The sequence below is a fragment of the Prunus mume genome, linkage group LG4 (assembly GCF_029339155.1).
Source record: "Prunus mume cultivar Tortuosa linkage group LG4, ASM2933915v1, whole genome shotgun sequence".
NCBI classification, from domain to species: domain Eukaryota; kingdom Viridiplantae; phylum Streptophyta; class Magnoliopsida; order Rosales; family Rosaceae; genus Prunus; species Prunus mume.
This window is the reverse complement of record NC_142701.1, coordinates 17627864-17640055: the sequence shown is the minus strand read 5'-3', so window position 1 is coordinate 17640055 and position 12192 is coordinate 17627864. Positions and strand designations below refer to the sequence as shown.

The window sequence follows — 12192 nt, the reverse complement described above, 5'->3', positions numbered from 1 at the left end:
CAAATTTGAATTATTTTACAAAGACAAAGAATGCCAAATTGAAAATAATGAGTTCTTCTTATTTAGATGTTGAAAAAACCCATTACACAAAAGCCCAGCCCAAAGCCTTATATAATGTTAGTTCTACACTAATCATGGTTCCATTGCAATTATGCGTCCCTAGATTTATTGACTCAATTTTCATAAGTAAATATCTAATTAACATGATATTATCTTTATTTAATAAGATAATATCATTAATTTATTATCCTAATAAAGAGAAGATAATGTCATTATCTCATATTATCTCCATAAAAGAGATAATATCATTTAATTAAGATATTATCTCCATAAAAGAGATAATATCATTAAATCCTCAGATTTTCTAAATTTCATCTCATCTCAACTTGCAAGAAAGCCCAAGCCCGAGTTTACCAGAGTCTGGGAACACCTGAGCAGAGTCCAGATAAGTCCAGATCATTTTGCCCTGATTGGCAACGACCTCAAAAATAAAGTAAATTAAAAGAGAAACGTCTAATTAGCACGGAAACCTATAGCAACTGAAATATTTGACAGACGCTCGTTTTGTTAAGTGACAACTAAGATCAATTGGAAAAACAACATTATTGCTACTTCCTAGCAAAATAATCACATGCTTTGTAGTGACTGTGTGGAGCCTGGAGAGAGGTTGTCAAGATAATAAATACAATAAAATCTCCAAAAAAATATTCCAATGTGTCTCAGTCTCCATTTTTTATTTATTTAAAGTTGTCAATTACTTTTGCAAATATCCAACTGCGAGCTCTGTTCCTTGTGCAATTTTTTTATTGTGGTTGGCAAAACTAGGGAACCCAAGTTGCTTTGCTTCCAAGTGAAAACACCAGACAGAGAACAAAATGGCTTAAGCATCCTTTGGCTCCTGATTCTTGGATAGTAACCGCTTCCGCTCCCAATCCTCCCACCTCTTTGGCGACGTAAAACCGTTTTTTAACTGCCTTCTAATCGTTTCGCAAATCACAAACGTGTGATGTTTTTTTCTTAAGAAAGATTAAATTTTCAATCCAATTCAAAACTCCAACGTTTAAAAATTGAAACTTGAAGAAGAAAGAGACCCTCCACCTTTAGTCCGTCTTAGTCGTTTGGTGCCAGAAGAAGAATAAATCAATGATTTTGAGTAAGTTTCTGATATGGGTTTGCGGCATATTCACTTGTCGTGTACCTGCGTTGTGTAGTTTCTGGTTTTCTGCTCTTTATGCCACTAAAAACGAGATTTTTACTGTTTGCAGGCTGAATTCGAGTTGAATATGAGGTGGGTTTGTTTCTATTGACTTTGGGAGATCTGGTTGGGCGAGGAGTCTGAGTTCTAAGAAGTAAGGAGGGAGATATGGAACCCCCAAAGGGGGTGTTGGCTTCTTTGTGGAACTTTATCTGTTTTCTACCTTACTTCATTGGCCTTCTCCTTCTTGGCAACTTTAAAGGTAAATATCAGTTTTGTCCTTTGTTTCCTTTTTCTTGTGCTAGTTGGTATTTCTGGTTAACTCAAAACTGATTATGTGGTTATATTAGGTTCTAATTTCTGATGGGAAATTGATAATATTTTGGAAACAAGGATTTTATTGTTTTTACAAAACAGTTTAGGACACAATACTGTCATTCCATAATTTTATTTGTGCTTAATGTAACCTCTCCATCTGGCGTTGAACCTGTGATCCAATAAAACACTTTCATTTCCCATTTGCCGAATTATTGTTTTCTGCTGATGCCGGGCCTGGCAGTGGTTTGGTTTTCTTTTGCAGAACATTTCTATCTTTATTACCATGTCTGAAGAGATAAGATTTCATCCACTATGTACAATAACAAGTCTGTGCCTCGAGTATCATTTTTGAATTTTGCTTGCTTGCTATCTTGAAATGGGTTGTTAACGTTGTAACTAGGAGTGGATTGTTTAGTTAAGACACATTGCTTGAAGGAGTATGACTTAAGGAAAACACGTCAAATCTAACATCACAGTATTATTTCAGGTATTCTGTTCTGCCCATTAATTTGCCTTATCATGACAATTGGAAACTCGGCTATCATATTGGGTCTTTGGCCGGTACACTTTCTCTGGACTTATTATTGCATGTTTAGGTACGTCCCTTGGCCTCATTGTTCTTTGTTTCATTAGTAATCTCTCTCTCTCTCTCTCTCTCTCTCTCTCCGGCTACTTTGGGAGGAGGGGTTGGGAATCTCGTTCTCATGTTGTGTTAAAGCAACAAAAGAATAAACCGTTCTTGTGATTCTTCTTTTTTAATTATTTATGTATTCGTTTTGTAAAATGAGCAGAGCTAAACGATATGGGCCAGCTCTGAAGATTGTTGTCTGCATATTTGTACTCCCCGTCCAATTGATCTCGTGGCCAGTCGTTGGAATTGTTGGAAGTATTGTGGGTGGAGCAGCATATGGCTTTCTTTCACCAGTAATGGAAACTTTTCAAGCTGTTGGAGAAGGGAAGACCAATCAATTGTATCCACTGCTTTTACGTATGTCTTCAATTTTCAAGTTGGTTATAAATTATGTTTGCTCTTCTCCGCCCCATTATGGAGATTTTTCTTTCACAACATTTTGCAGGATGGAACTTGGAGCACCATCCAAGGGTGCTTCACTGTTGTGAGGGATTTTGGGGATGTTTGTTACCACACATACTTCTCGGTTATGGATGACCTGAGAGAACAAGGTCCTCCAGATGCAAAATATTATGAGATCCGGTATGTTAATCCAGGAAGTTAGGGATGAACTGCATGATAAGTTTCTTTTTCATTTCAGTTTCATGTGGTTTGCTTTTGTGGTCCAGCAGTTTATCTCATGATCATTCCTTGTTTCTCACCAGAAAACTTTCCAACTTTCTTGCAGGGTGCTATATCTTCCTGGGGCTGTTATAATATCAGTCCTTGGTTTCATGGTTGATATGCCGGTGATCTCATTTATTGCCCTATGCAAATCCCCATACATGCTCTTCAAGGGGTGGCATCGTTTGTTTCATGACCTTATAGGTCGGGAGGGCCCTTTCTTGGAAACAATATGTGTTCCATTTGCTGGTCTTGCTATCCTACTCTGGCCGTTGGCTGTTGTAGGGGCAGTGCTGGGATCAATGGTGGCCAGTATCTTTCTAGGTGCTTTTGCTGGAGTGGTTGTTTATCAGGTTATTCTGTGCTCAATTTTTCTCTACCGAACTTGTTTGATGTTACTTGCATGTATCTCTCTGTGTATATTCAGATATTTTTGGTTAAGTCCTTGTCATGTAGATCGTAAGTATTAAGAGATTGTATGACCTTTGGGTTACAGGAGTCCTCATTTTGGCTGGGGCTATGCTATATCATTGCATCCTTGTCCATATATGATGAATACAGCAACGATATCCTTGACATGGCAGAAGGATCCTGCTTTCCAAGGTTATAGTCAAGACTCTAAAGTCTAAGGTTTTGATATGGGGTTCGTGCACTTTGACATTATTTAATTGATTTATTGTAATGACAGGCCAAACTACCGAAAGAAGGCCAAATTGGTCCGAACAAATTCTCGTGGACCCTCTTTCTCAAGGCCCGGCTCCTTCCGAAGTGTTCCCTCCCGCTCGGTTTCATTCACTAATCCTATCTTAGAGTTGAAGCCCCTTGAGGTATGGTGCATGTGTTATGTGTTATGTTTAGCCTTAATGGCTGCTTCGTACTGGAATCAAGTTTGCATATTATCTGTATGTGTTGGATGATGCATGGACTAAAGTGTACAATTTTGACTGCCTAGAACACATCCTATTTAGTTTATGGTTTAGGTGCTGATGAACAACTTTCATGGCTTGTGTAGCTAATGGATAGCTTATTTAAGGAGTGTAAACATCACGGGGAAATCATGGTTTCTGAAGGAATAATAACACTTCAAGACATTGAAGATGCCAAGTCCAGTAAAGGTAGCAGAGTTATAAGCATTGGCTTACCAGCTTATTGTCTTCTTCAAGCACTTCTGCGATCTGCAAAAGCCAATTCGGTGGGCATATTGTTAAGTAAGTCAAATTTTTTTTCCCCCTCAACACTCTTACCAGTTAACTTGTGTAATTTTGTTTTATAGAATTCTATACTGAGATAACTAGCAAAAATAGACCAAACAAACACTCTCTTTGATTGGTTTCTCCAAACTTCTGTTGTTTTACAAAGTTTCATTTAATACTCTCACAACTGATGACTAAGTTTGTACCTTATTGATGTAGGTGACAATGTTACTGAGTTGACTAGTTCAAACAGACCAAAAGAAACATTCTTTGATTGGTTTTTCAATCCGTTGTTGATCATCAAGGACCAGATAAAAGCAGAAAACCTTTCTGAAGCAGAAGAGGCCTACCTTTGCATGTTAGTTCTGTTGAATGGTGATCCTTTGAGGTCGAAAAACTCAAACATTGTCTCACCACCTGAATCTGAGCGTAAACAGGCTGAACTTGATGCATTTGCTCGAAGGTAGTCATGCAATTTTGCTTATATTACAGGATCTTCCAAATTTTTTTCCCCTTTCCCTCTTTTCTCTGGTTCTCTATTTTGTGATTTATCCTATTTCTCATGTCATGTAGGCTCCAAGGTATCACTAAGTCTATCTCAAGGTACCCAACTTTTAGGCGTCGATTTGAGAATCTTGTGAATGCCATATCTGATGATCTTGCCCAGAATGATGGTAGCACCAAACCAACCGATGGACCAAAAACAATTCCAAGATCAAAGAGTGCCTTTGCCCGATTGTTCAGCCAGAAATCTTTTAGTTTTACAAACAAAACAAGCAATCATGGGTATGATTCAGAATCACAAACAGTCGTAAATGATGTGACAATCACATAATGAAATATGTTAAAAGTAGCCTTTGTTTCCTCTCTTTTTTTTCTTCTTATTGGGTTTTTTTAGGGATTGTTTTTGTTCATTCTGCAAAGGGTAGTTAACCTAGAAGAATGTATTTATCGATATACTGTATACAAATATGATTGCAATTGCAAAGAGATGAATGTTGTTGGTGGATCTGATATGATACCTTACAATTGCCTTGACTCCTAACCTCTACAAACGCTCTCATCCGTGCTTTGCTTGTCATATCAAGGCTTCTATTCTATATATAAACTTATGCAGCTTAATTTTCTCTCCGTCAAAATTTCATTTATCACCTGCTGGTTTTGGATCTGACACTGAACCAACAACACAGTAAATGCTCCAGAATCACTAAACTCAACAAATACAGAACTTGAAGCAGGGTTACCACAGTGGTTGTCCCCCCCGCCCCCCTCCTCTTCTTCCCCCCTGCTGGGCACCCAGGACCGAAATCTTGGTTTCTTTTCTCCCAATGTAACCAAAAAAAGAAGTAAGCTATCCGGGATTAAGAACCTTTGATTTTCACACCATGTTCAAGTTTATTCAAGTCACGACCCATGATCCACCATAATTCTGAACGTGCAAACTTAAAAGTTAGCTCACCAAAAGATAAAAAGATAAAAGAAATTCCAATTAGTAATTGACCATGTCAAAGCAAGCCCCAGCTTCTCAGGTCACGTAACCTCCCACTACCTATGTTAGTGTAGCAACTAACTCTCCCACAGCTACTATATTAACCCCATTTCCACCTCAGACTATCTCACATCGCCTGCAGTTAGTTGTTGCACTCTGATATTCATCGTCTCCATCGTCTCCTTGAGACTACCGAGAGCTTCTGTGTTGAAAAAGCTGCCCAATATGGCTAACTGCAACATGAACTGTGTCAGAGCAACCCTGTTTTTGTTGACCATTTTCATCTGTTTTGGCCATTTCTCAGTCTCTGCCTTTGAGTTCCAAGTAGGTGGAACCAAAGATTGGGTTGTGCCTCCTACTAATGACAGCAAAATCTACAACGACTGGGCCTCCGGAAACCGGTTCCTAGTAGGCGACACCATCCGTACGTAGACGCATAAACACATGCCATTTTCATGCTATTTTTCTGTTTCATAATTTTATAAGTATGTGGTTTGGTGCAGGTTTTAAGTACAAGAAGGACTCTGTTATGGAGGTGACAGAGGAAGAGTTCAAGAAATGCAATTCAACTCGCCCCAACTTCTTCTCCAACACTGGAAATACAGTTTACCTGTTAGACCACGCCGGCTCTTTCTATTTCATCAGTGGAGCTTCTGGGCACTGCCAGAGAGGACAGCGCATGATCGTTAAGGTGATGTCATTGGAGGAATCTCCTTCCAGCGACCGCAGATCTTCTGGCTCTGGCGCTGCGGTTTTCTCAGTCTTTGTTCAGTTTGTTGTGTCCTATGTTGCTTGTCTTCTCTTCTAGTTGACATGTTTCATTCGTTTGTGTAATGTTAATTAGGATGTTGATTATTGATGTTTAATTCGATTTGGTCGTATTGTTGCCGTGTTTAGATATTCTAGTTAGTTTCTAGATTCTTTGTTTATGTAGTAGCAGGTACCAACAAACGATGTTTAAGCTCTAGTTAATTTGGTTCGTACATTAATCTTCTTCTTGTTCTGCATTGATCGCTCGCTTCTATTTCATGACAGAAATTTGATGGTTTTGCATCTTAGATTCAAGCAGAGGAAATTTAAGTGTAAAAACAAAAAGTACGAACAGCGATCGATGGATCTTGCCATGCTAGTAAAATCCAAATTGGCCATCTTTGCTAGAAAGAAACTCTACGCCTTGAACTCATATATATCATTCAAATCTTTCAAAATACATATGTACATACAAAAAATGGTGAAAACATGTTGTCATGTTGAAATTTTTTAGTTTTCCTAAAATTGAGATAATGTTTTATACTATACAAAAATATGGGGACATTGAATTAAGGGGGTTTAACAAGGAACAATCACAGAAAGAGACAGAGAGGGAAGGAAAGAAACCACAAATTCCTTGGTCCTTTGCCATCAGACTAAGTAGCAGTGCACGCATGGATGGATTAATAATTTGTGATGATATGCCACAATGCTCCAATTACAACATCTCAGATTCTCACTCCACCAAAGCCAGGAGAGCTTCACATGCAGCAAAACCACTTTTTCTGCAGTCAAATTAATCGATGTAAGTATAATTCCCGAGAGTTACGCGAAGAACGAATAGAATGAATGGATCAAAGTGAGGGTAATTTGGTTGAAATGAATGAATGTTGTTACCTCTGGGGGATATTGAGAGTTGGGTTCTGGTTTAGATGAAGGTGTTCCAGTCCCAGGAGCCCCATTGGACATCTTCTGGTCTCTAGCTTTGGTAAATATCACAGTAAAACCTTCAGCTGATGCAGGGTTATTCACATCCCACTCTCCAAATTTGGGCAACGGTCGTCCAATATCCTGCTGCACATCCATTCATTCATTTTTAACCTCAATCTCAATCTGAAACCCTCTTCATTTTAACCAGTCCAAAACCATTGACAAAAGTTGCTATATGACATAAACTTCAATTCAACAATGACACATTTTTTGTTGCAGCAGAAATAACGATACAAGAATCAATTATATCTAAACCACCCTACGCAATCAACTTCGAAACAAATGGTTTCAATCAATCTATTTTTCGGCGTAAAAGCATCACAAAGAAACGAGCAAGATGGCCAGAGATAACAACAACAATTAGAATCCGAATTATATATGTACAATGCTATATTCAATGCAGATACATAAGATTATGGATTCTGGAAATTAAGAAAAAAGAACATACCGATGCCATTCGCAGGCAATACGCAGCAGCGAAATGTTAGGATTCAGCGGAAGAAGATAAGAAAGAAAGATTGAATGACCAGAGAAGAAAACTGAGGCGTGGCGTGAGGGTATTAAGGAAGCCTAAAGCCTACACCCATGCAAATGGCTGGCATAAATCGTCACCCCAAGCAGTTAGTTAGTAGTTATCACGTAGTTGTTGTACCCCAACTGTCCCTCCTTTGCTTTGTCACAAATTCTTAACAATAATCTCAATGACGCTTCTAATTAATTCCAATTATCGCTTCCTAACTATGTTTAGCCACCTCCCACCCCTTCTTCAAACAAACTTATCCACGTTACCATAATGTACACCATATCAAATTTGTTTGGCTCGGTGTGTATTGGTCTATGTAAATTAAATTTGATTATTGTTGGATGTATTATATTGGGCAATAATTCAACATATTATTGACTTAAAAGTTTATTCCAAAAAAACAAAATGTTATAATATGTAACTCAAATAATTAAGAGCATTTATCTTTATACCAAAGTCCTAAATACGATTTCACAACCGCCAATATCGCTTGTATGAAAAAAAAAAAAAAAAAAGAGACTATAAATTGAATCGGGCAGTACCAGTCATCAAATGGATTTGTACCCTCAAGGTTCGGCGTAAAGAATGGCCCACGTAACAAGCATTTGGGGCTTAGAGTAGCCCATCTAAGTTGCCACGTGGCAATCATCCAATTGTGGTTCCATGGTGAACACGCGCCTAGAAACTCAGAAAGCAGATATTAAAATCAAACGACTGCTGCATAAGCAAACCACGCTAACTCCTAAAACAAACGGCTCCTGATCGGACATGTCACCACAGAAAGACGGAATACACAGCCAATCACTACACGGAATTGAACTAATCCCTCCATTTAAATTTACGAACGTACCCTCAACTGTTCTAAGCCTTCCCGCTTTATAACCCATTTTGGCATTTCCGTCATTTTCTCATACCCCTGAGAGTCTGAGACCCAAAGCCCCTCCCCTCTCCCTCTTTCTCTCTCTCCCCATTTCTCTGTCTGTGTATTCCTGTAGAAGAACACTGGAAGGTTAGAGAGTCCAGAAAGGCAACAATGGCGGGGTTGATACGGAGGGCTATAGCTGCAGGTGTTTCATCTGCATCGAGATCGACAGCGGCGTCGTTTCGGTATGTGGTGGTGCGGGGCATGGCGTCGGAGGTCCAGGCCCAGCAAGTGGACCTCAAGGCCCAAGACAAGACGAGCTTGAAAACGTTCTCAATCTACCGGTGGAACCCAGAAAACCCGAAGAAGCCGGAGCTCTGTGAGTACGAGATCGACCTCAAGGAGTGTGGGCCCATGGTGCTCGACGCCCTCATTAAGATCAAGAACGAGATGGACCCCACCCTCACCTTCCGTCGATCTTGCCGCGAAGGGATCTGCGGCTCCTGCGCCATGAACATCGACGGCTGCAACGGGCTCGCTTGCTTGACGAAGATAGCGCCGTCGTCTTCCGTCGGAGCGACGACGATAACGCCGTTGCCGCACATGTTTGTGATAAAGGACCTGGTGGTGGACATGACCAACTTCTACAATCAGTACAAGAGCATAGAGCCGTGGCTGAAGAGGAAGAGCCCGCCTACTGAGCCCGGGAAAGAGATTCGCCAGAGCAAGAAGGATAGGGCTAAGCTGGATGGGATGTACGAGTGCATATTGTGTGCCTGCTGTAGCACATCCTGCCCCAGCTACTGGTGGAACCCGGAGTCTTATTTGGGCCCCGCCGCCTTGCTCCACGCCAATCGGTAATTCATTTCTCTCTCTCAATCCCCAATTTTTTTAGGGATATTGATTGGTGATTGATATATTTGCATGATCATCTCTTTGATTTATATCACTGCACCATGTTCGATGTAGGAAGTATCCTTTTTGCTTTCTGTGATTATGAAAGTTTTGCCCTTTTTCATATTTGTTGTAATCTGATGTTGCTTGATATCTTTCTTCAAGGATGACTTGCTATATTAGGTTAATGTTTGTATATGTGTAATGTGAAAGATTGATGGTAAATTTGTTGTTTGGGTACAAAAAGTTTTGTCTATCTTTTTCATTGGGAAGTTTTATTGTGATTGTACTAAAAAAAGAAAACAGAAAATAGTACTTTTTCTTGAAAAATGAAGTGTTTCTTTTTCAATGTGATTTTCATGCCATGTTTTGCGCTGCTGCTATCAAATGTCAGTGTTCTGTCTTGCGTGTTGAATGATGAATGACTGAGATTCTATAAGAGTCGTTTCAGTTGTGGCTCTCTTTAGCATTTACCTGATTAGTTATGCACTGAGAGTAGTGATTGAATAAATTGCTTTAGTTCTTATTCTCTTGTCTTTTTAAAGAGTTTTGAGGAGCTAGGTTGATAGAAACTAACTCGAAGCTGCAGTGTCTGTGAGCTCACGACTTAGGTTGTAGTGCTTAATGAGATTGTTCTCGAAGGCGATGATGAGGGTGCGCGTTGCCATCTCCAAAAGGCTTTAATTTGATGAGAAAATTGCTATATAAAGTAGTAAAAGAGAAATAATACTATGAGACAATTGCTTAATCCATATCATATTTTGGCTTATTAGCTTTTACACTGCAGTGCTTAATCTCATGTTGTTTGGATAAGATGCCTATCAAACAATGTTTGTTCCTTGACTACCTATCCCAAAATCTGAATTTTGCCATAGAGTTGGGATTTCTCCTCTGCATATAGTATTTGTTTCTAGTTCTACATTATCATTGGTAAAGGTAAACACTAGATCCTGAATCATTCTTGTGGTGTTATGCAGGTGGATAAGTGATAGTCGTGACGAATATACAAAGGAGCGACTGGATGCGATAAATGATGAGTTCAAGCTCTATCGCTGCCATACCATATTGAACTGCGCTCGTGCCTGCCCAAAGGGTTTGAACCCTGGAAAGCAGATCACACATATCAAGCAGCTCCAGTTAGGAGTTGGTGCTTGAGTGTCTTGAGTTTAACAAGCATCATAGTGTGTGCATTTGACCAGTTTTTCTGGGAATTTTTTTAGATTCCATCAATTATGTGGTTTGATCAAATAATTTGTGAACTGATTGTATCTTTTACATCCCTTTTATAAATTGGGAAGGAAGGCTGTTGCTTTTGTTTATAAATAAGTATTTATAGAACTTAGTCCCATATATAGGTTTCGGCTGTGAGACTCTGATTATCGCCTTCTGCTTCTGCGTGTAGAAGCTTTTCGTTGATCCAAAAATCTGAAATGCTGCTACTCTGGCATATCAGAAAACACCATATGAAGTTCAGCTGTTGCATCACATGAAGTTTCTTCATGATACCTGCAACTTTCATTATATCAACCTTTTAATTTTTCTTCTTACCTAACAAGGAACCAGAAATGGAAAAATAAGTCATAGCCATTTCTTTTATAATTTTCGTACGATTCAAAGAAGTTGTGATTGTTCTGTAGCCCTTAGAATAGATATCCGTCAGAGATTAAATCATTGTATTCACTCACACATTTATAGGATGATCCATACATATATGTTTGTATAGTAGAGATTTTCCTAGTGTGACTCATATCTCAGAAGGGGTTAGGTTTTCTTCTCTCCTAAACTTCAACAGCTAAGAAGCCTATAAATAGACACAGTTGCTAGTGAGAAAACTTCACCTACTGGGAAGCTAATCTTTATATCAGTCGTATATCTTCCCATATATCATAACCGACGTAATGATGAAGTTGCTGCTGCTGGCTGGCTATTTGGTTTTTATGATCGTTATACAAGTGAGGACCGAGCTTGTTCAAGCAAGCACTCGCCTTCCTTTTCTCATCAACTCTCAAGACCTCGAGCCATATGAATATGTTACTATAACAGGTAATCTAATCAAACTCCCTCATCTTGTTCATTTGGGTTTTCATTTTCACTTGAACGGGATTCTGTCTCCAACTTGGGAGAGAAACTTACCTGCCAGGAGTTGCGTACACCCTCTCCATGTCGTAATGAAACAGACAAAGTGTCACGAGAGAAACAGAGAGGTGTATGCAATCTGTTACATAACTGATGGATATATGCATCATGGGATTTACATGCTCAAGTAATTTTTATTTAGCATCATTTTTCTGCAGGATGCAACGATGACTGCGACACAGCCTGTTGCAATTGCGATATCAGCAAACAGCCTCCATTATGCGTGCTATGTTGTAGAGAAGACCCTTGACTTAATGAAATCGTGAGATCTAGGATTTCAAAGTAAACCCATCCGCAGGTAGAAGTTATCTTGCAGAGCCATCATGACGCCATTGGCAACTCAAGTATCGTCTTCCTCTTATAACAAATACCACTTCCCCTGCTGCAATTTTTAAGTGAACGTTTCCAAATTTCAACTTTCAGCTGCTTGTATATCATTTTCAGTTTTTCCCATACCTACATAAATGAATTATAATTCCATATCCTGGCATTCGTTTGCATTTCTTTCCCACAGTTTTTGAGGCATTAAAAATAAACAATTTACTGTA

At 39.2% G+C, this 12192-nt stretch overlaps 4 protein-coding genes across 4 annotated transcripts; 3 read left to right on the top strand and 1 right to left on the bottom strand.

The window, feature by feature from the left end:
* Positions 1-736: 736 nt before the first annotated feature.
* LOC103329742 (putative membrane protein At3g27390) lies at positions 737-5012 on the top strand. Its single transcript, XM_089050342.1, is given in 12 exon segments — positions 737-1153; positions 1266-1457; positions 2001-2109; positions 2305-2488; positions 2490-2501; positions 2590-2726; positions 2872-3160; positions 3304-3410; positions 3496-3634; positions 3820-4015; positions 4220-4463; positions 4574-5012. Coding segments are annotated over 11 exon segments (1773 nt in total). The 5' UTR covers positions 737-1153; positions 1266-1363; the 3' UTR covers positions 4836-5012.
* Positions 5013-5266: 254 nt separating this feature from the next.
* Positions 5267-6542, top strand: LOC103330148 (early nodulin-like protein 21). The gene is made up of 2 exons (XM_008232704.3): positions 5267-5913; positions 5993-6542. The coding sequence occupies exons 1-2, from the start codon at positions 5715-5717 to the stop codon at positions 6295-6297; spliced, it is 504 nt and encodes a 167-aa protein (XP_008230926.2). The 5' UTR covers positions 5267-5714; the 3' UTR covers positions 6298-6542.
* A 176-nt stretch (positions 6543-6718) lies between these two features.
* Positions 6719-7853, bottom strand: LOC148918047 (protein NOI4-like). Its single transcript, XM_089050343.1, has 3 exons — positions 7678-7853; positions 7137-7313; positions 6719-7024 (listed from the first exon to the last, which is right to left on the bottom strand). Exons 1-3 carry the CDS (start codon positions 7684-7686, stop codon positions 7001-7003), a joined length of 210 nt encoding a protein of 69 aa, XP_088906469.1. The 5' UTR covers positions 7687-7853; the 3' UTR covers positions 6719-7000.
* A 767-nt stretch (positions 7854-8620) lies between these two features.
* SDH2-2 (succinate dehydrogenase 2-2) lies at positions 8621-10846 on the top strand. The gene is made up of 2 exons (XM_008232243.3): positions 8621-9471; positions 10486-10846. The coding sequence occupies exons 1-2, from the start codon at positions 8786-8788 to the stop codon at positions 10661-10663; spliced, it is 864 nt and encodes a 287-aa protein (XP_008230465.2). The 5' UTR covers positions 8621-8785; the 3' UTR covers positions 10664-10846.
* The last annotated feature ends 1346 nt before the right edge of the window (positions 10847-12192 follow it).